This window comes from Caretta caretta, chromosome 26 (genome assembly GCF_965140235.1).
Source record: "Caretta caretta isolate rCarCar2 chromosome 26, rCarCar1.hap1, whole genome shotgun sequence".
Taxonomy (NCBI): domain Eukaryota; kingdom Metazoa; phylum Chordata; order Testudines; family Cheloniidae; genus Caretta; species Caretta caretta.
In genome coordinates, this window is record NC_134231.1 from 13,538,850 (window position 1) to 13,557,918 (window position 19,069).

The window sequence follows — 19,069 nt, forward strand, 5'->3', positions numbered from 1 at the left end:
GCTTGCTTGCTGCTTTGTGCATCCATTCTGGCTCTATGTTCTGGAGGGGAGGGATAGGTGAGGGGCGGTGGTGGTTGGGGTAAATCCTCTAAATTTTCTCAAAACACAGTGGGTTCCTAAGGCATCCGCCCTCATGGATCCATGTCAGAGGCCCAGGCTGGAGAGGAAGGGACTGGGGAGAGACTACAAATGTCTTGCTCTGGTATAGGCTCTGTGTGTGATCTTGGGCAACTCACTTAACCTCTCAGCGTATGTCTTCACTGCACAGTTAGCCCAGGATCTGTGACATTACCCAGGGTACAATCTGGATCCCTCAGTTCTCCACACTTTTACACTGCTTTTCTGTGAGAGCTACCACCCCTGGTCTGCCCACACACAGCCTCCAGCATGTAAGTTACTCCTAATCATAGTGTCTGAGCGCTACGGGCAGCCACTCATGAATTACACTGAGGAGCAACACTAGCAAATTCCCAGTCCTGGCCTTTCCCGCAGAAATGTGTGTCTTGTACTGCCCAGCTCCCCCCTGGACAATACAAGCTCATATAAAGTCCGTCATTTCATTAATAGAAAATGATATGCACAAATTCTGTTCTCCCAAATGGAGTTTCCCAAACACTGGTTTAGATAAAACAATAAAACAAATTTATTAACTACAGAGATAGAGTTTAAGTGACTACAAGTAAGGAGGCATAAAAGTCAGAACTGGTTACAAGAAAATAAAAATAAAATGCAACTAATGCCAACTTAATGAGCTAAGTGAATTCAAAGCAAAGTCTCTCTCCCCCCATGTTCCAACAGTCTCACTGGCTGAATTTCTTTCAGTCAGGCTCTCTCCTCCAGTCCAGTGTTGCTTCCTTGTTCTTTGGATGTTGTTGATGCTATGGGTAGAGAGAAAGGGGGAGATAATTTGGGATATCTTCTCTCCCTTCTTATAATTGTTTCTCTTCTTTGAGAATCACCTCCGGCTGAGGTTGAAGAGACAGAAAGTCTGTGTAGACGGGAACCCCAAGCTGTTTCTTTGTCAAGATGTTGCTCTTTCACCCACACCCTCTTTCCTGCCAAAGAATGATCACTTAACCAAGTGATGGTCCATTTGATTTCTGGCCAAGGTGTCGGCTAGCCTTTTGTCTCTGGGGAACTGGTTTGTGACGGCTCCCCAGACCTGGGACATGCCTTAGTAATATCACACAGTAGAGTCTTACAATTTTACATACACTCGCTACACATATTTTACTAGGACAATAATAATCAGCAAATTATGAGTTTTCAGCCTCACAAAATGTATCACAGTCTTGCAAAAGGGGTGAACATAGGGGTTCAGATGGTCACAGGATCTTATCTGGGTTTTAGCCCAAACTCCCTACTGTGCACACAGTACCTCTGACTCGGGTTTGGAGGTGCTTTAAGTCCAGACTAGCCAATCCAGCTTTGAGCATGGGTTAGAGCTCCATAACCACTCCGCAACAAGGAAGCAGGCAAAACTCACTTGAGTGCTTCCAATCCTCCAGCGTGTCACGGAGTCCCTGGGCGATGCTCTGGAACTGCTCCCCATGAAGCCAGTCAGGACTCTGGGGCAGTCGCCTTTCTGTGAGCAGCCTGTCTTCAGGACACGCAGCTCACACAGCTTCCACCTTCCTGGGTCTGACCTCGGAGCATTCAGCATCCTCTGCCCCTCCGTGCGCTTCCCACAGCGAGTCCGCTCAGGCGGGGCTCCTGGGGAAGCCAGAGGGTCCTGCACCCCAACTTCGCAGTCAGACGTGACTCTCAGCCAGCCAGTAAAACAGAAGGTTTATTAGACGACAGGAACATGGTCTAAAACAGAGCTTGCAGGTGCAGAGAACGGGACCCCTCAGCTGGGTCCATTTTGGGGGGCAGTGAGCCAGACAACCACGTCTGCACTTCACTCCATGTCCCAGCCAGCCCCAAACTGAAAACCCCCTCCAGCCCCTCCTCCTCTGGGCTTTGTTCCTTTCCCGGGCCAGGTGGTCACCTGATTCCTTTGTTCTCCAACCCTTCAGCTCTCACCTTGCAGGGGGGGAAGGGCCCAGGCCATTAGTTGCCAGGAAACAGGGTGTCGGCCATTCTCTGTGTCCAGACTCCTGCACACACATGCCCTCTAGGGCTCTGCAATGATCATACACCCTTACTCCACCCCCTAGATACTTAAGAACTGCCTAGGGGAAACTGAGGCACCCCCACACTATTCAGAGGAAACATTAAGAACAGTCCCACTTCGTCACATCTCTCCCCCCTTCGAGATCGAACTGAGCGGGGTCACTTTAGCCGGTGACCTGGGGAAGTTCGAAGCCACCAACGTTCCCATGGATGCCCCAGCATCTCTCCCATTCCTTGGTAGGAGTTACACCAGGCCCTTCCAGTTTCACGCCCTCCCTTAGGTCAGGGGTGGTCGATAGCACTAGCAGGCTGCATGTGGGAAGGTTTCTGCAGCCCATGCCCTTTGGCCACCCCAAAAACCCAGGGGGTCAAACTGGGATTGGGTTTTCTCCCAGAGCTCCAGTCTGGAGGGCTGCAATTCGGGCTCTCTTGGTTAAGGGCCCCCATCTTGACCTGGGCCACATACTGTTCACTTACAGAACTAGCATGGAGACATCCCTTTCCCAACAACCTTGTCTCCCCAACAAGCTGGCCAAACACAGCCACTTGGTTATAGGACGGTATACCTTTCTTAACAGCTTTCACTCCATCTGAGACCTTCTCAAAGCTCTCCACACTGGATCTTTCAACAGCAAAGTCAGTGGATCCATTCACAACAGAAAATTTCTGCTGTTAGGAACTGAAACTTTCTTGATTAAATCACTTTCACACCCTTCAGTTGCAGTAAACTGCTTGCAAAGACTCCATGAGGATTCCTTTCCCAAGGGCTTTTCTATGCAACAATTCACCCCTCCCAGAAATTCTGCTCTTACCCTCTTTACCTAGGGCTTGCTCTAGGGGAACACTTTCCTGAGCAACAACAGACTCTTTCTGGATCTCCCTTACATCCAGAATCACCTCTGGCCCATCAGGCGGATTCCTACACAATCCCCTTTCAGGCAAACTTACAGACTTCCTAGATAAAAGGTTAGAAGCATTCTCCTTCCCTTTGCCACACACAAGTTCAGGAATCTTTTCCTCCTTGCTACAGGTTTCCACACCCTCAGTAGGTAACACAATCACACACCTTCATGCTCTCCTTGTGCCCTGGCTAGGATCTCACCCTGATTAGACAGAGTTGCTACACCCTTTCCCAGCCACACACTAGCAACAGGCAAAATACAAGCACCAGAATTGTCTGGTCTCTGGGATTTTACATAGACCCTAACTGGATGCGCCTAGTTACAGGGCCATTCTCCCGAGCAGACAGAAACTTAGGACCCTTCCCTTCCTGGGCTTTAGCTGAATCCAGAACCAGCTCTGAGACAACTGCACGACCCTCAATCATCACAGGCTGAAAGGCCCCTTCTGTCTGCTCCACAGACCAAGAAGAGCCGGACACACTTTTTCCTTTCCCAGACACACAGCTTGGGATCTCATTCCCCTTGTCCCAGCACACAAGGCTGGTCACAGACAACTGCTTGGAGATCAGGGTAGCTCCCTCCATAGGCAAGTCAATACCCCTGACAGACAGAGACCCATTTCCTTCACTGTCCCAATTCTCCACCCAGCTAACAGGTAAGGTCCAGGGACACTCATCTTCCACTCTCCTCGCCTTCCCACCCTGCTGACTGGACACAGCCATCAGCTCACAAGGCTGCCTAGGCTCATCCAAACTTTCCTTACCAAGCACCTTGCCACTCCCCACAGATCCCCTGCCCTGCCTGTGTCTCCCCCCACTCAGCTGGGGTCTCAGCTCCCACTGTGCTCAGCGCTGCCCTTGCTGTCCCAGTGGGGGCAGGCCACTGCTTTCCTCAATGCATCAGAGCCAGCGAGAGTCCCCACTCTTGTGTGCAAGGGGGCAGGGAGCATCTCTCTGTCCCACCCAGCCCCAGGGGTCTGGTTACAGGCAGGCAGGTAGCCTGAGCCTAGCGGCTCCTCCCTGCTGCCAGCCAGGTCATCTGCATTTTCACTGACCATTTCCCTCTCCACCGATTGGTTCCCTGGATTCAAATTCAAACCCTTGGCAGTTACAGGAGCAGGGCCTGGATCCTGTCCCAAAGAGACACAGTCACCCCACAACAGGGTCTCGCAGCTGGTGTCCTGGAGCACCCCAACGACCAGCCAGCCCCACCCCTCCTGGGTCTGCACAGGGATCTGGGCCATAGGCAGGGCGAGGGGCTTCGTCCCTGGGACCCTCACCCAGCTCACACAGGCCCTCAGCCTCTGAGGCTGCACCACCCGGGGCCTGACACCAGTTCTCTCTGTCCCAGGATCTCGCCACCCCAGGAATGTCTCCCCATTGACCATCACCTTCCGCTCCCACTGGGGGTCCGAGGGGCCTGGCCCCAGGAAACTCCACACAGACATATAGGTCAGGAGTGGGAGCCTGTCCACATCCCCAACCATCTGGCTGACGGAGTCTGTGGCCTTGGGACCCAGCAAGGGAGCTAGACACCGGGGCTTTTCCGCAGGGTCCCCTTGGTTCAAATCGCCAGCCTGCTCAAAGGCAGTGAGGTGGCATCCACACACACCCCCCCCTTAACCAGGGGCAGCAATTTAGTCTCGAGGTTCCCTGCGGAACTGGCCCCCCGGGATCTATCCCCACTCACCCGGGGGAGGTCCCCTAGGCCTCTCCGCTCCCCCACCGCCAGTTCATGCTGCTGCTGCTTCTGCAGCTCTTTCTCGGGCTCTCGCTGTCTCTCACAGTCCTCTTGCTCTCTCAGACTCAGCTCCAATCCCGTCCGTCTTGATCCCCCAATGGGGAACCCGATCGTGAAGACCCCCGTCTGGTCGGGGACAGGAGTCTTGGCGATGCCTGGCTCCCGCTTCAGCTGCTCCCAGATCCTGCTATAGCCCCAGTTGGGGTCAGGAATCTGTTCCTTAGAGCGGTCATCCTCCTCCAGCTGCACGATTAACTCTGCTTTGGTGAACTTTCCAATGCTCAACCCTCTCTTTTTGCACAGGGTTACAATGTCCTTCTTAAGGAGACGGTGACAGGCCATCACTCCGCTCCTCCCAAGTTGTTGTGGACTCACAGGCCCGTGTGTTCTCAGCTCCCCACGGTTTCCAGGGAGAACCCCTAGTGTGTCAGCCCTTCTCGAGGTTACCACCTCTTTGCCAGGGTCGAGCTGCAGACTCCTCCGCCCCTTGGACTGCTCGCTGCAATCCCCAGGGGAACCCTGTTACTGCACAGTCCTTCTCGCTGGTCACACACTCCCAGGGGTTAACCGCCCCCCGAAACCGCTCCTCTCTGAGCCTTCAGCAGGCCTGGTCCTCGGCAATCCCCCTTCGTGTTACTGCTCCCCAGTCACTTACTGCAGGAAGCACCATCCACGGGGTGCAGTACATCCCACCGCTGCCACCAGTTGTCACGGAGTCCCTGGGCGATGCTCTGGAACTGCTCCCCATGAAGCCAGTCAGGACTCTGGGGCAGTCGCCTTTCTGTGAGCAGCCTGTCTTCAGGACACGCAGCTCACACAGCTTCCACCTTCCTGGGTCTGACCTCGGAGCATTCAGCATCCTCTGCCCCTCCGTGCGCTTCCCACAGCGAGTCCGCTCAGGCGGGGCTCCTGGGGAAGCCAGAGGGTCCTGCACCCCAACTTCGCAGTCAGACGTGACTCTCAGCCAGCCAGTAAAACAGAAGGTTTATTAGACGACAGGAACATGGTCTAAAACAGAGCTTGCAGGTGCAGAGAACGGGACCCCTCAGCTGGGTCCATTTTGGGGGGCAGTGAGCCAGACAACCACGTCTGCACTTCACTCCATGTCCCAGCCAGCCCCAAACTGAAAACCCCCTCCAGCCCCTCCTCCTCTGGGCTTTGTTCCTTTCCCGGGCCAGGTGGTCACCTGATTCCTTTGTTCTCCAACCCTTCAGCTCTCACCTTGCAGGGGGGGAAGGGCCCAGGCCATTAGTTGCCAGGAAACAGGGTGTCGGCCATTCTCTGTGTCCAGACTCCTGCACACACATGCCCTCTAGGGCTCTGCAATGATCATACACCCTTACTCCACCCCCTAGATACTTAAGAACTGCCTAGGGGAAACTGAGGCACCCCCACACTATTCAGAGGAAACATTAAGAACAGTCCCACTTCGTCACACAGCGCCCTTCCCAGAATTGTCCCCAATGAACCGACAAATTCCCCCACAATTGACTGGGGGAGAAAATCCTCGGGTGTCTCAGCACAAAGAAGCCTGGGACACGCCTCCACTCCCAGCACAGCCACCATCAAGGCAAACCTGATCGGCAGCCCCTCCATGGCCCCTGATTGGGCCAAGCATGCCCTTTAACCATGGAGGGTGCTCCAGGAAGCTGTCTGTGCAACCTGGCAGTACCCTGCTCTTGTTCCCTGCTTCGGAGCCTGGCTCTGTTCCTTGGCTTGACTCTTGATCCCTGACTCCAACTGCGATCTCTGACTAGCCTCCCGATTCCTAACTCTGGTTCAGACCTTTGGCTTGACTCCCGGTTTCTGGCCCTGGCTCCTGCTCCAGCCACCAGGCCCGGCTCGTGCTCTGATCATTCTGACTCCTGGTCCTACCCGCTAGGCCAGACCGCCCATGTCCCGGTTGTGCCAACACTGATGTTTGGGAGGTGCTCGGATACTACAGGAATAGAGGCTGCAGAAGGGATGGGGGACCAAGTCTTACCACTGATGTCTGCAGGCTTTGCATCAGTGCAAAGAGCATTGGCCCATTGGAGTTCAGCGCTTAAATACCTTTGAGGACCTGGGCCTTTGTCTTTGGTAATAGACACCCCCCCACACCCTGTCTTGTTCCTACTCTCCTAGGACAGTGACTCTCGCTAACATCCCGTGGCTCTAACCTCTGACTGCCCCTGATGGGCTGGTGCAGGGAGAAGGCAGCACCTTGGCCCCAAGGACTCCCTGGTTGCCGCGATGCTTCAGGAAAGCCAAAGGGCTCCAGGAGTGTGGCAGGGATCTTCCCCTCCAAGAGCATTGCTGGGCGGTTTGTCTGTACAGTGGGGGCGGGCTGGGGAGAAGCTGCTCACTTTCTGACATCCCTCAAGTCAGCCGTGCAGGGGGAAGCTAACTGGAGAGAGCCGCTGACAGCCCCAGTTACCAGGGAAAGCACTCTGCTAAGGAGACCCTCATGTCAACCCTTCCCCAGCCCGTCCGCCCAGCGAGGGCTCCTCCAGCCAGCTCCTCTGCCTGAGCAGAGAGGCTCATCCCAGCAGTGAAAGGGGCTCATTAGCAGCCCCAGCGTTCCCCATTTGTGCTTCTTCCAAGCCCTCCACAGATGCTGACAGCTTCAGCCCTCCCATCCCCTGAGAGGGAGCTGCATTGCACATCTGGGGAAACTGAGGCACGGAGCAGTGACAGTCCAAGGTCACACAGTGAGTCTTTAAGCCACGCTGCCTCAGACATGTAGGTGCATGCCCACCCGCGCACAAACATGTGCAAACATGCATCGACACACACACACACGCTAGCTGGCGCACATTGGCACACGCCCACACGCCCACAGCCCACATACACTGGCCTAGAACCTCTGACAGACCCCTTTGGGGATCTGTCTCTTTCACACCCTTTTCCAGCGCTTCCACGGCAGGCCACGTACATTCTCATTGGATTGAACTGGATCTCAGAGTAAGCACCGCACCCGGCTGACTCAGTGCTGTGGGGCTGGAACTGACGGTCCCAGGAAATCTGTGTAATTCAAACCCGTGGCTCAGCTAGCCTTAAGCCATTCCCTCCAGGACATACATTTCCTCTGCCGCCTCTTGGTGGGTCAGGCATGCCTTCTGGGCTGTGTGCTCTGGAATCATTCTGGTTGCCGCTGTGCTCAGAGGCAGCAGGGGCTATGAAAAAGCAGAGCCAGGTGAAATTTTTTCAGCCAAAGACGGCTCCTAACCAGCGGAGGGTGGAGGGTCTGGGACAGGCTCCCAAGAGGAGCAGAAGATGGAGCGTGATAAGTTTATGAACCGGACGATGACAGGGCTGGCTGAAATAGTAGGGCACTGGAGTTGATCATCCAGTTGATCCCTTCTGATCCTACATCCCATGACTCGCTTGCTCTGTGTAGCAATGAAGCCCCTCCAGTCCGGTGTCTGGATATTGCACAGTGATTAAGAGCAAATGCGTTTAAAACGGAAAAGGGGCAGATAATGCTGGCTAGCACCAGGGGCTTTGCAGGGTTTACGCGCGCACCAGAGGGGGGCGCTATGCCACGTGCTGCAGTACAAAGGACAGATTGGAGCTGGCTTCAGGAGGGGAAGGAGGGGGGGAGTGAGGAAGCTTCAGGCAGAGATTAAAAAGCGAGAGTGGGTTTTAACCAGTGCTGCTGAGATTAAGGTGGATTAGGGAGAGTTGGGCTGCAAGGGGCTGGGAAGCATTTCTGTCTTCCCCTCCCCCCACGCCGTTCGAGGGGGGGGTGGGCAGCGGCAGTTTCCACTGCAGATGTCCAGCCCGTCAGGCAAGCGGCCAGTGAGTGTCCTGCAGTTAGGGTCAAATCAGGAGAGGTGCTGAGCATGCTGGATAAGGCTCCCCGCTGGGCAGAGGGCCAGCCTGAGGCCTAGGCTGGCCCTCTGCATGGCGGGGGTGGAATGTCACCCCAAATGATGCTGCCAGGGGCCTCAGCAGAGGCTTGAACCTTTTCAGAGCCTGCCCGTGGAGCCCCGTTTAGCCAAAGACCGAAGCTTTCTGGGTACGGATGCTGGGCTCCCGCAGTCGGGGGGGGTGAGGTTGTAAATCAGGAGATGTGGGTTCTCATCCTGCCCCTGCCATTAGCTTGCTGAATGAGTGGGGAGGGGGGGAGAGAAGCCATTTGCTCTCTTGCTGTGCCTCAGTTTCCCCATGTGGAAAATGGCCCTGTGCCCTGTCTTTGTACGGTGCTGTGAGAGCTGAGTGGTGGGCAGTATTAAGAACAGGCACCTCGGGTAGCAGAGAGCTGCTGTGGTGTTTTGTACAAATGGAGAGACTGGACCTGAATGTGGGCTCATTGACACCAGGGTGGAAATCCAGTGAAGCCAAGAGCCTTCGCTGGTGTGACTGAGGTCAGACTCTGCCCCCTCTGGCCCAGTTCAGGTCTGCTGGCTTCCAGTTGCCTTCAATGAGCTTTAACTGCCAGAGCCTTGGAAGTCTGAGCCCGTCCCTCACTTGGTGTAAATCTACTGCCCACGGTGCCAATTTATATCTGCTAAGGATCTGGCCCCAGGCCCCCCAGGGCTCGCTAGTGACATTCAGTTTCACACACAGGGTTAGCGTTGGCCACAAAGGAAAAAATGTGGGGTTTTTTTTGGTAAAGTTAAAAGGATTTTCCCATTTGATCCTGAGGCTAGTTGCAGGACTCAACCCAGACAAGATGAAACATTAAAATAACTTTTTCTGCCCTGTTCTTGCATTGCCCTTCCATCTGGGCCCCGAAAAGCTAAAATCCCACTGCAGAATTTATTCACTGCGGTTGGAGCAAGGAGCTCCAGAAATCAGGTGTGAATACAAGATGGGCCGATGCTTCCCTTGGCATCTCTGGTCCCTGTTTGCAGTCTCAGGGGATACAGAGAAGGAGCCCAGGGTCTCTGATGCTTTCCCGAACAGAACCCAAATTTGCAAACTTTTCACTCATCCAGTCAGGGAGCACACACAGTTACCGTGTGACCCAGCTGACCAAACTCCTGAGTCTTTGCGCGTTGCCTGTCTCTTACTCTTTTGAAATGGCCTTTCTGTCGACAAAGCTCCTGTGAAATGCAAACTCCGCACCCCTCTTGGGTCCCTGCTGAGCTGTCTGCTTCCATTGGCCTTGGCCTGCGGGCCCTTCAGCACATTGTATTTCTTGTCAGGAGAGACTGAGCCAAACCAGCACCCCAAACTCAGCATTTCAGGGGGCTCACGTTCAAATCCCCATCTCTCTTCGGAGCTGGACCGAACACGGCCCATCCTCAGCTCAGATGGGGCCAAAGTCTTACGAGTCGCTGAGATTTCCACTTGGTGGGGCTGTCGTGATCACAGGCTGACCTGCGCTTTAGAGTTGTTTGGTCTCTCTCAAGGGCACCCCGTGGGTGGCAGACCTGACTTCCTTCACCTCTCTCAAAGATGGAACTGCGCGGGTCAAGCACTCTGAATCTCTGGGCAGCAGCCTTTCCTATTTCTCACCCATACAAACACGACGGGCCCAACTGGGTTCAGCCCCTGCAAACCTCATCCTCCAGGCTTTGCAGTGACACAGATACCGCATAGTCTCAGCAAAGCAGGCAGAGCGCAGGTCGAAAGCTAAACAGGCCTATTTGCTTATCGCCACTTAATCTTCCCTTGCAAGCTCCCTTCTGCCCAATTACGCCCATCTCGCCACTGAAGCCTCTGTGTCTTTCTGTGCGTCTCTCAGGCAACCTCTGTGCTCCAGCTGGGAGGTTGCTTCCCAGCCCGGGTAGAGACTAAAAATAGCTGCGTGGCCATGGTGGCTCAGGCCGGCTGCCCGAGGACGTACCCGGGGGCTCAGGCCCGGTTGGACTGGGGCGGCTGGCCCATGCTCCTGCAGCCACATGGCCAGTTTTAGCATGCTCGAGCAGAGCTAGCAGCTCCGTCCACCTGCCCTGGGAAACATGCTCCCAGCTGCGATGTAGACACCCCCTCTGAGGTTTTCAAAGCCCCTTTGATCCTCGGTTTGGCCTGGAAAGGATAAACTCTGCCTGTCCAGTGGGCACCAGGTTGGGGCCATTTCCCACTTAATACCTTCCCCGGTGTTTCCCCTTGATATTGCCTATGGTAGCCCCTTCTCGCTGTTTCGATTCCTGTCCATTTCCTCCCTTTGATTTGACTCTCTGCAGCCAGGCAGGATAACATCACGCTGGCAAACTGAAGTGCCCGTGAGATTTATAAGAAATACACATGACGCCTGCCTTCTCTTCTGGGGCCCAGGTTCTCCAGGGGGTTCTGAACTGGGATGTGGATCCAAACCCTGGGTTAGCCTCAAAAAACCCAAACTCAGCCCCCCGCCTCACCCTCCTCTCAGTCCAGGTGGGGAAGTAACTGCCCTGGACCAACTCTAGTGGTGGCTATTGTTATTTATTTCTCCACGATGCTCCAGGCTGTCCATGGCTGCCCACAGACATAGAGAAGGATAAGGCCCCCACCATAAAGAGCCGACAGCCTAAGGACTTGGTCCCTGAAGGGCTTTCAGCTCCCACTAAAATCAATGGGTACTGAGAGTACTCAGAAAAGATGCCCAGCACCTTTCAGGATCAGTTCTTAAATTAGGGCCCGATCCTGCAGCCCTTACTCAAATGAGCAGCTAAATTGTGGGACAGGACATTGCAGAATTTGGCCTGGAGAACAGAAAGGACTCACAGCTAGTCGATGCAGCACAGGGCTGGGCGTGAGGACACCTGGTTTGTTTTCCTACTACTGACCGACTGCATGGCTTTGGGGAAGTCGCTTGGCCTTCCTGTGCCTCAGTTTCCCCCTCTAAACAATAGTTAAAACAGTCATGCCTTTGTACGGTGCTTTGAGACCCTCATATGCATGGCCCGATAGAAGGGCTCAGCGAAATAGCTGTACGGCTTGGATGTTCTTCAAAGGAAGCTGACTTCTATCGCTGCAGCCAGGGTGTTCCGGCTTGTTTATTGGAATCAAGCCTTTGATGTCAGCATGAAACGGTGCTGCACAGAATTTCGACGGGAACCTTGTTTGGAAAGCAGCAGACTGCACCCGCCCTAGTGTCTAATGGTGCATGAGGTTGGCTCCTCTGTTTACAACGTTTGCTCTTGAGATTCTACCCAGTTCATGTTGTTGTTCATTATAATTAAGGCTTCGGTGAAGCCAGTGTGAATCTGCTGTTATCCAGGAATCCTGCCCTGGGAGTCTTTTTGTTTCAAGACACAAAACAGGGATCGGTTCCTTAGGCGAATTTTTGGAAGTGGATTAAAATAGAGATCTGTTTTTAGGGCTTTCTTCTAGCACAGAGCACAGGGAACTGCGTCCAGGGCTCTCCTAAGACGCAACAGACGAGATCTCTTCTGACACAGTAACAAGGGAAACGCCTCCAGGGATCTCCTTTGTCGCAGCCCAGAGATCTGTTTGTGGGAATCTCCTGTGACAAAGCACGGGGATCTATTTGCAGGGGTGAGTTAGAGCAGCATGCATGCAGCCACTCAAAGCACAGGGATCTGTTTGCAGGGATCTCCTGTGATGCCAAGCTCTTTCAGAGGAAAGATTAGGGCAATGGGCTAGTACTTGGGAGACCCATATTCATCTCCCTGTTGTGCCATAGACTTCCTGCGGGACTTTTTCACTAGGAGGGTGGTGAAACACTGGAATGTGTTACCTAGGGAGGCGGTGGAATCTCCTTCCCTAGAAGTTTTTAAGGTCAGGCTTGACAAAGCCCTGGCTGGGATGATTTAGTCGGGGATCAGTCCTGCTTTGAGCAGGGGGTTGGACTAGTTGACCTCCTGAGGTCCCTTCCAACCCTGATATTCTATGATTCTATGACTCTGTGCCTCAGGTCCCCACCTGTACAATGGGGCTAACAGCACTGCCTTGCTCCACAGGTGTGTTGTGTGGATAAAACAACAATGGGGGGCCAGATAAGCACCTAAAATAGACTTGCTGGGATCTCCTGGACCCCAGAGCCCAGGTCTTTCTCCCTCCAGTGCCTGGAAGTGGAGAACTTCCCCTTTAAGTTTTTCCATGGATGCTAGGAAGCGGCTAGTTCCAGTCCCGTTTTTAAAGGGATTTTTATTTTAGGCTAATTGGCTTCCTTAAAAAAGAGAGAGTGAGAGGGAAGGGAGATGCTATGGGTTCTGTTTCCATGGAAACTAGCAGCCGTAGGCTGGCCGTGTTGCATGTCACAGAGAGGGAATAATGGCCCAAAAGGTAAACTTGGCATAGGGATGGTTCCTTTGTCGGGGATGTTTGAACAAAGACAAAAGCAGCTGCCAGGATCTCTCTGTCCCTATTTGCATCTTGTACGTGGCACGGCAAGAGGAACCAGATGGGAATAACTGTAGATCTGCAGCCAGCATCAGCAACGCTTTGAACTGCCACGGCTGACTCTGGATCTGCCCGTCACCTACCCTGGGCTGTCCAGTGACTCCCGCCTCCGCTGCACATTGACTAACAGTCATCCATCAGACCTCCATAAGAAGATGTTTGAAGACAGGGTAAGTAAAAATAAGATCCTGCCCCGGGTTTGGCAGGCTGAGATCAGGAGCAAATGTCAACACGCAGCGGGCTAACTGTCCCAAATGACGCACAAGTGTTGCACAGCCGAGACTGGCATCTGGGCACCAGCGGGGCACAAAGTCACTCTTTAACACTTCCCGTAGGCGGCGCTGAAGAGCACTGAGAATGGCAATAAAGGGGCAGGTCAGGCGTCGGGTGGTTGTGACCCTCTCTTTGAGCATGCGAGCAGCTCCCAGGCTTACTTCTAAGGCATCTCTGCCCATGAACCTGATTCTAACACCCTGGACCAACTTCCAAGCTCCTTTACCCAGATGCTGCATGGTCCTTACTACTCAGGCAAACCTCCCACTGCCAGTCACTGAGCGTTTTGCCTGGGTACAGCCGGCTGAACAATGGGAATGGTGGCTGGTGAATATCTTTGTGATTAGCTGCAGCAAATCAGCTGTGCTGTCAGCTGCAGTGGCTGAAGTGCTGGATTGAGACTCAGATAGAGGTGGCTCTGCCATTGGCCTGCCGGGTGACCTTGGGTAAGCCGCTTAGCCACTCCGTGCCTCGGTTTCCCCTTCAGTAAAAAGGGGACAATGATACCAACCTCCTTTGTAAAGCGCTTTGAGAGCTACTGATGAAGAGTGCTATATAAGTGAGATATTGGGTTTTTTTGTTGTGTGTGAGTATCTGGGCAAATGGTCTATTCATTGCTGATCTGGAAACTTTCACATATTGACAACAAAAATTCTCACCAGAAAGGGTGCCATTCACTCTCTTCCGGTTTGAAAAGTTTCAGTCATCTAGTTAAGGAGCAGAGAGGGTCACCATGTAGCAACTGGTTGCAAACATCCTCTAGGTAAAAGCCTGTTTGTGAGGACTATTTGGTAGATGCAAAATGATACTGGATTTATTCACAGGAATCCTGATCCATCTGAGAATGATTCTTGACCAGAAAAACAGGGCTTAAGTCATCCGATAATTTAGTCACAGGGAATAATAAAACCCAGCTGTAGAGCTGAGTAAAGATCTTAGGTATGACATTTGTTTGCATCATCTGGGATGAGCAGATACTGAGCATATCTACTTATCAGATCAGCACCTGGACCTGAAATTGCTACGGACCACCTGGCTTTTCTGTCTGATTGTTCCTTATCTTTCATCCTCTTTATGTTAAAGTTTTCAGCCCCAAGTCACTTAAGCACATGCTTCATTTTCAGTCCCACCGAGGTCAACAGGCCCATTCACATACTTAAAATTAAGTACTTGGCTGAATTAAGGCCTTGGATGCTAAGATAGTTCAAAAGTGCCAGCCTGACGAGGAGAAAATAGCTAAGAGAAGGAGAAAAAGACCAAATGCAAGGTTAGAGCTGATTGAAAAATGGGAATGAAAATAGTTTGGGGCATTTGAACTGAAATTTTTTCCCGACAAAATTAGAAATTTCGATGGAAATTTGCAAACTTGAAAAATTTCAATCAGATAGTTGAAAAAATTGGGGGGAATCGTGAAAATGTGCTTGAATTTTTTCCCTCTTTTCTTTTTTCGATCAAAGTTTGGCTCCATTCAACTAGTTCTGTTAAGTTTAAATAAATGAATCATGAGGAAGAACGCTTTCTTCCACTCATAGGAGAGGCTGCCTGTAAGTATCCGCAGCAAGGCCATTTTACTGTCCTCCTTCCAGCCTTCCTCTGCGGTGATACTTATGCCATGGCTGCGATACACTGGGGGCTGAACTGAGGACCTCTAGCCTAAAAGCACGAGTTACTATGGATTAAGCTAAAGAGCAGCAATGCTCTACAGTTTGCTAGTGATTAGGCAGTGGGTGTGTTGTGACCATTACTTATCACACTGGGCATTGTCATTTCCTTGTTTCCTTGTGCTCCCCCTGTGTCTAGTCAACTGTTGCCTGTCTTGCACTCAGATGGGCAGCTTTTCAGACCAGATCTTTGTTGTGTGTCTATACACCACCCTGCACAACAGGGCCCTGCTTTCTAGACCCCCAAGCCAGTGCAAATTATTAATTTCAGATCTTGGTTAGTGCGCAACCAAACTGTCTTAGCCTTATGAGTGTGGCCCTCGATTGAGACTTGAGACGACTGCGTTCTGGTCCCAGATCTGCCATAGGACCTTAGCAAATCATTTCTTCTCTTCCTGCCTCCATTTCCCCCTTGATAAAATGGAGCTAGTAAACACTTTGAGGTTCTTGCTGTAAACTCTTTGAGATCCTTGCTGTTACTGTCAGACCAAGTTGCTTTGCTATTAATGCAAACTGTGTTCAATTTCTTATTATAATCTCTCTCTCCAGAACAGAGGGCTAAAGATTCACTTCCTAGCTGCACTGCACTGACCCGGGACTCCTTTCTTATGGATACACTTCCCCACGCCTGCTCCACCAACAGACACCTACGCAGATCACAAACAGCTGGTACTTGCTGTCAGAGAGGGAGCCTCAGAACGCAATTATAGCTCTCAGTCCAAATAAATACAATAGGGTTGCCAGCTCTGCATTGCCAGATCCCAGTGAGCTCATATATTTTCATCATGTAACACTGAGAACATAAGGAAGAGGAGGTGTCTTTATCCATCTCATAGCACTTGCAGGCAAAGTAGGAAGGGCTGGATTTTGAAAACCCTGGTGCTTCGGTGCCCAAATGCCATTGTAAATTTGGCGCTAAGTGCTTCTAAAGGCTTTCAGAGATGCATGCATTTGGGATCACAACTGGTCAGGGAGCTTGTTCTTCTGATGAAGTGAGCTGTGGCTCACGAAAGCTCATGCTCAAATAAATTGGTTAGTCTCTAAGGTGCCACAAGTACTCCTTTTCTTTTTGCGAATACAGACTAACACGGCTGTTCCTCTGAAACCTGTTCTTCTACAGTCAGGCCAGATTGGAGCCCCCTATAAGAGAATACTTGCATGATCTGATATTAAACTGACACAACATGTAATCACTTTGCATCCACAAATGCCACCCTACAAATTGGATTAGGTCTGGAATGGAGGCAGGGATAGCCCCCAGTTCTCTTGATTTTGTAGTCCACATATTACACCACATTTGAGTCCGTTGACTGTCTCTCTAGAGTTCTTCGATTGTAAACTCTCTCTCTCTCTCTCTCTCTGTCTGGATTTTCTGTCTCATGGGAAACTCCGCAGTTTTGATTTTTTACAAAACCAAACATTTTCCAAAGAGCAAAGATCTTATGCTTTGACTTTTGTTTTCACCGCTCTACAATGAGTGGAATCCTATGTGGTGCTGAGCCTCTATTGTACTCATCAGATCAGTCCATGGACCTGACCTTGCTACAGACCCCTTGGCTTTTCTATTGGATTGTTCGTTTATCCCCCTGGGGTTAAAGTTTTCAGACCCAGTTCACTTAAGCACATGCTTAATTTTCAGTCCCACAGAAGTCAACAGGCCCATTCAGGGGGGAGGATTCATTGCCTGTCCTTTTATTGAGATAAAATCTAACCATTGCGTTCCAATTTTGAGCTTTTTAAAAACGATTTTATGATAAAAAAAAACCCAATGAATTTCATTTTGAAATTACTTTTTGAGCTGTTCCATTCCAGAAAGGTGGAAACAAGCCATTGGGATGTTATCAAAAGACTTCCTTTCCTTTTTCTCTACGTGAATTTTGATCAAAAAGCAACGTGTTTTGGGAGACGTTTCGATGTGGGTGAAACCGACAACGACAGCCTAGTTCAAAGCCAAAAAGGCTGAGATGAAGCAACCAAGAGGATCAGCTCCACAGCTAGTGTAAATTGATGTAAATGGAGCTTCGCTGATTAACACCAGCTGAGCATGTGGCCCACAAAACCCTCTCATGCCTGCCTCTGAGGAGTTACAAGTGGATGTGAAGGGAAAATGAACACTCTTGTCTTAAGGGCTGTAATATTTTGGTCTCGCAACCAGTAAACACGGGCCCTCAGCGGCTCTTAATGTTCTTTTTGGGCCCAGACGCCATTGTTTGCATGAAGGAGCAAAGGTGCTATTAGGAGCTGTTTACCCAGTGCAAACGAGGGCCCGGAGCGGAGGGGATGGGTGGGTTAATGAGGGAGGTGGTGCCAAACAGCATGCAGTCGGCAGAACAAAAGATTCCCCAGGCTGTTTTTTGAACACTGGTATTTTGTGCCTTTGCCGACTGCTCGGTTCGGCCTGCCAAGTCTTATATTTCCAGTCCCAGGAGGCGCTCGGTGAATTGCACCCACCGCATAAAAGATTTCGGCATTTTTATTGTTAACTGCATCACAGGCGCATGCTCGGCTCTGTACAGACACATTGTGAGAGAGTGGTCGTGCCCTGAAGAGTTCTCAATGGACAATACAGACATAGGGGGCGGGGGGAGAAGGTGGTTTGTTAGCCCCTCTTTTACAGTGCAGAACGGAGCCACAGAGTGATGAAGTGACACGCCCAAGGTCATGCAGCAGGTCAGTGGCAGAGCTGGGAGTTTAGCCCAGGGCTCCCAAGTCCCCAGCTGGTGGACGAACTACAAGCCTGCCATTAATCTATAGCAGCAAATGAGGAAAAAACCCCTCCTCCAGTGCTCACAACTGAAGCCTTACTCCAGCCATAATGGGCCAAAATTTGGTGGATTTGGCCAAATGTAGGATTTGGTCAATTGTGCCTTGTGCATTCTCTGAAGATGCTGCTCCTGAGTTCCCATCACCTCCAACCTGGGAGCTCGGACTCCTCCTGGTCCATCAGCGTCCAAACCTCTCTCCTCATCTCAGGCTCTGAAGGAAGGGGCACCTGTCCTGGTCCCCTCACAGGAAGGGCCCCTGCCTTCATGGAAGGTGCTGCTTCTCATGCCCACAGAGGGAAAGAAGTGAGTATCATGAATCCTGAAGGAATGAGCCATGCGCTCGGCCACCATGCCCATCCCGTGAGGGGGTAAGGATCTGAGTACCATCGCTCCACTGAGAGGAAAGGCGTTCGCCTGATGACCAGGTACCCTGAAGGGAGTGTCTGCTCCAAAGCCAACCCTGCCTCCCCAAAGTGTCCACCCTGGACAGGGTGCTGGAACAATTGTGCTGAGAGCCATTGAACCAACTGTAAACCCTGTGTATGATGGAAATTACTTCAAGCCAGGGAGTGCTCCAGCACCCCCCATGCCCCTAGTTCCAGCACCTCTGACCCTGTACGCCGCCTCCTTTGCCTTAGGACAGGCTGTCCACTGGCTCCCCACGTGCATAAGGGCGGGAGAGGCAGCCAGTTCAGGGGCCATGCCCCATGCTCTGGGTGTGCATTCTGCAGAGCCATGAGGCATGGAAAGGGGGAAGGGCGACCCAGGAGCCTGGCAGAAGGAGGGCAGCAGTTGAAAGTGGGGTGGGGGTGGAGGTAAGAGCACTGTGACACATGGGATGGAAGGGATAAGAAGGTGAGCTAGAGATGGGAGCGAGTGAAAGGGTTAAGGAGGGTGCCTGTGAATTATACAGCCTGAGATAAGCAGTCTGTCTATCTATCCCATACACATCTATTCTATCCCCGTACACATCTCAGCCATCCCCGTATACATCGATCTATCCCCGTATACATCCACCTATCTCCATACACATCTTTCTATGCATCTCCATAGACACCTGTCTATCCATCCATCCCCATATACATCTATGTTTCGCCAGAGACACCTGTCTATCCATCCATCCATCCCCAGAGACACCTATCTATCCATCCATCCCCATATACATCTATCCATCCCCAGAGACATCTATCTATCTATCCATCCCTCCCCATATAGATCGATCTATCCCCATATACATTTATCTTTCCTCATATACACCAATCTATCTCCATACACATCCATCTATCCATCCACCCATCCCCATACACATCTATCTAACCCATACACATCTATCCCT

General features: G+C 51.8%; 1 protein-coding gene across 2 annotated transcripts in view; it reads left to right on the plus strand.

The window, feature by feature from the left end:
• The first annotated feature begins 12,785 nt into the window (after positions 1–12,785).
• The window catches only part of KCNIP3 (potassium voltage-gated channel interacting protein 3), an 81,171-nt gene continuing 74,887 nt past the window's right edge, over positions 12,786–19,069 (plus strand). The window contains exon 1 of one of the 2 annotated variants that reach the window (XM_075123502.1): positions 12,786–13,204. In XM_075123502.1, the coding sequence (XP_074979603.1) occupies positions 13,190–13,204 (15 nt within the window). In that variant the 5' untranslated portion in view covers positions 12,786–13,189. The remainder of the gene's footprint in view (positions 13,205–19,069) is intronic. The other variant, XM_048829622.2, reaches the window with a different exon arrangement.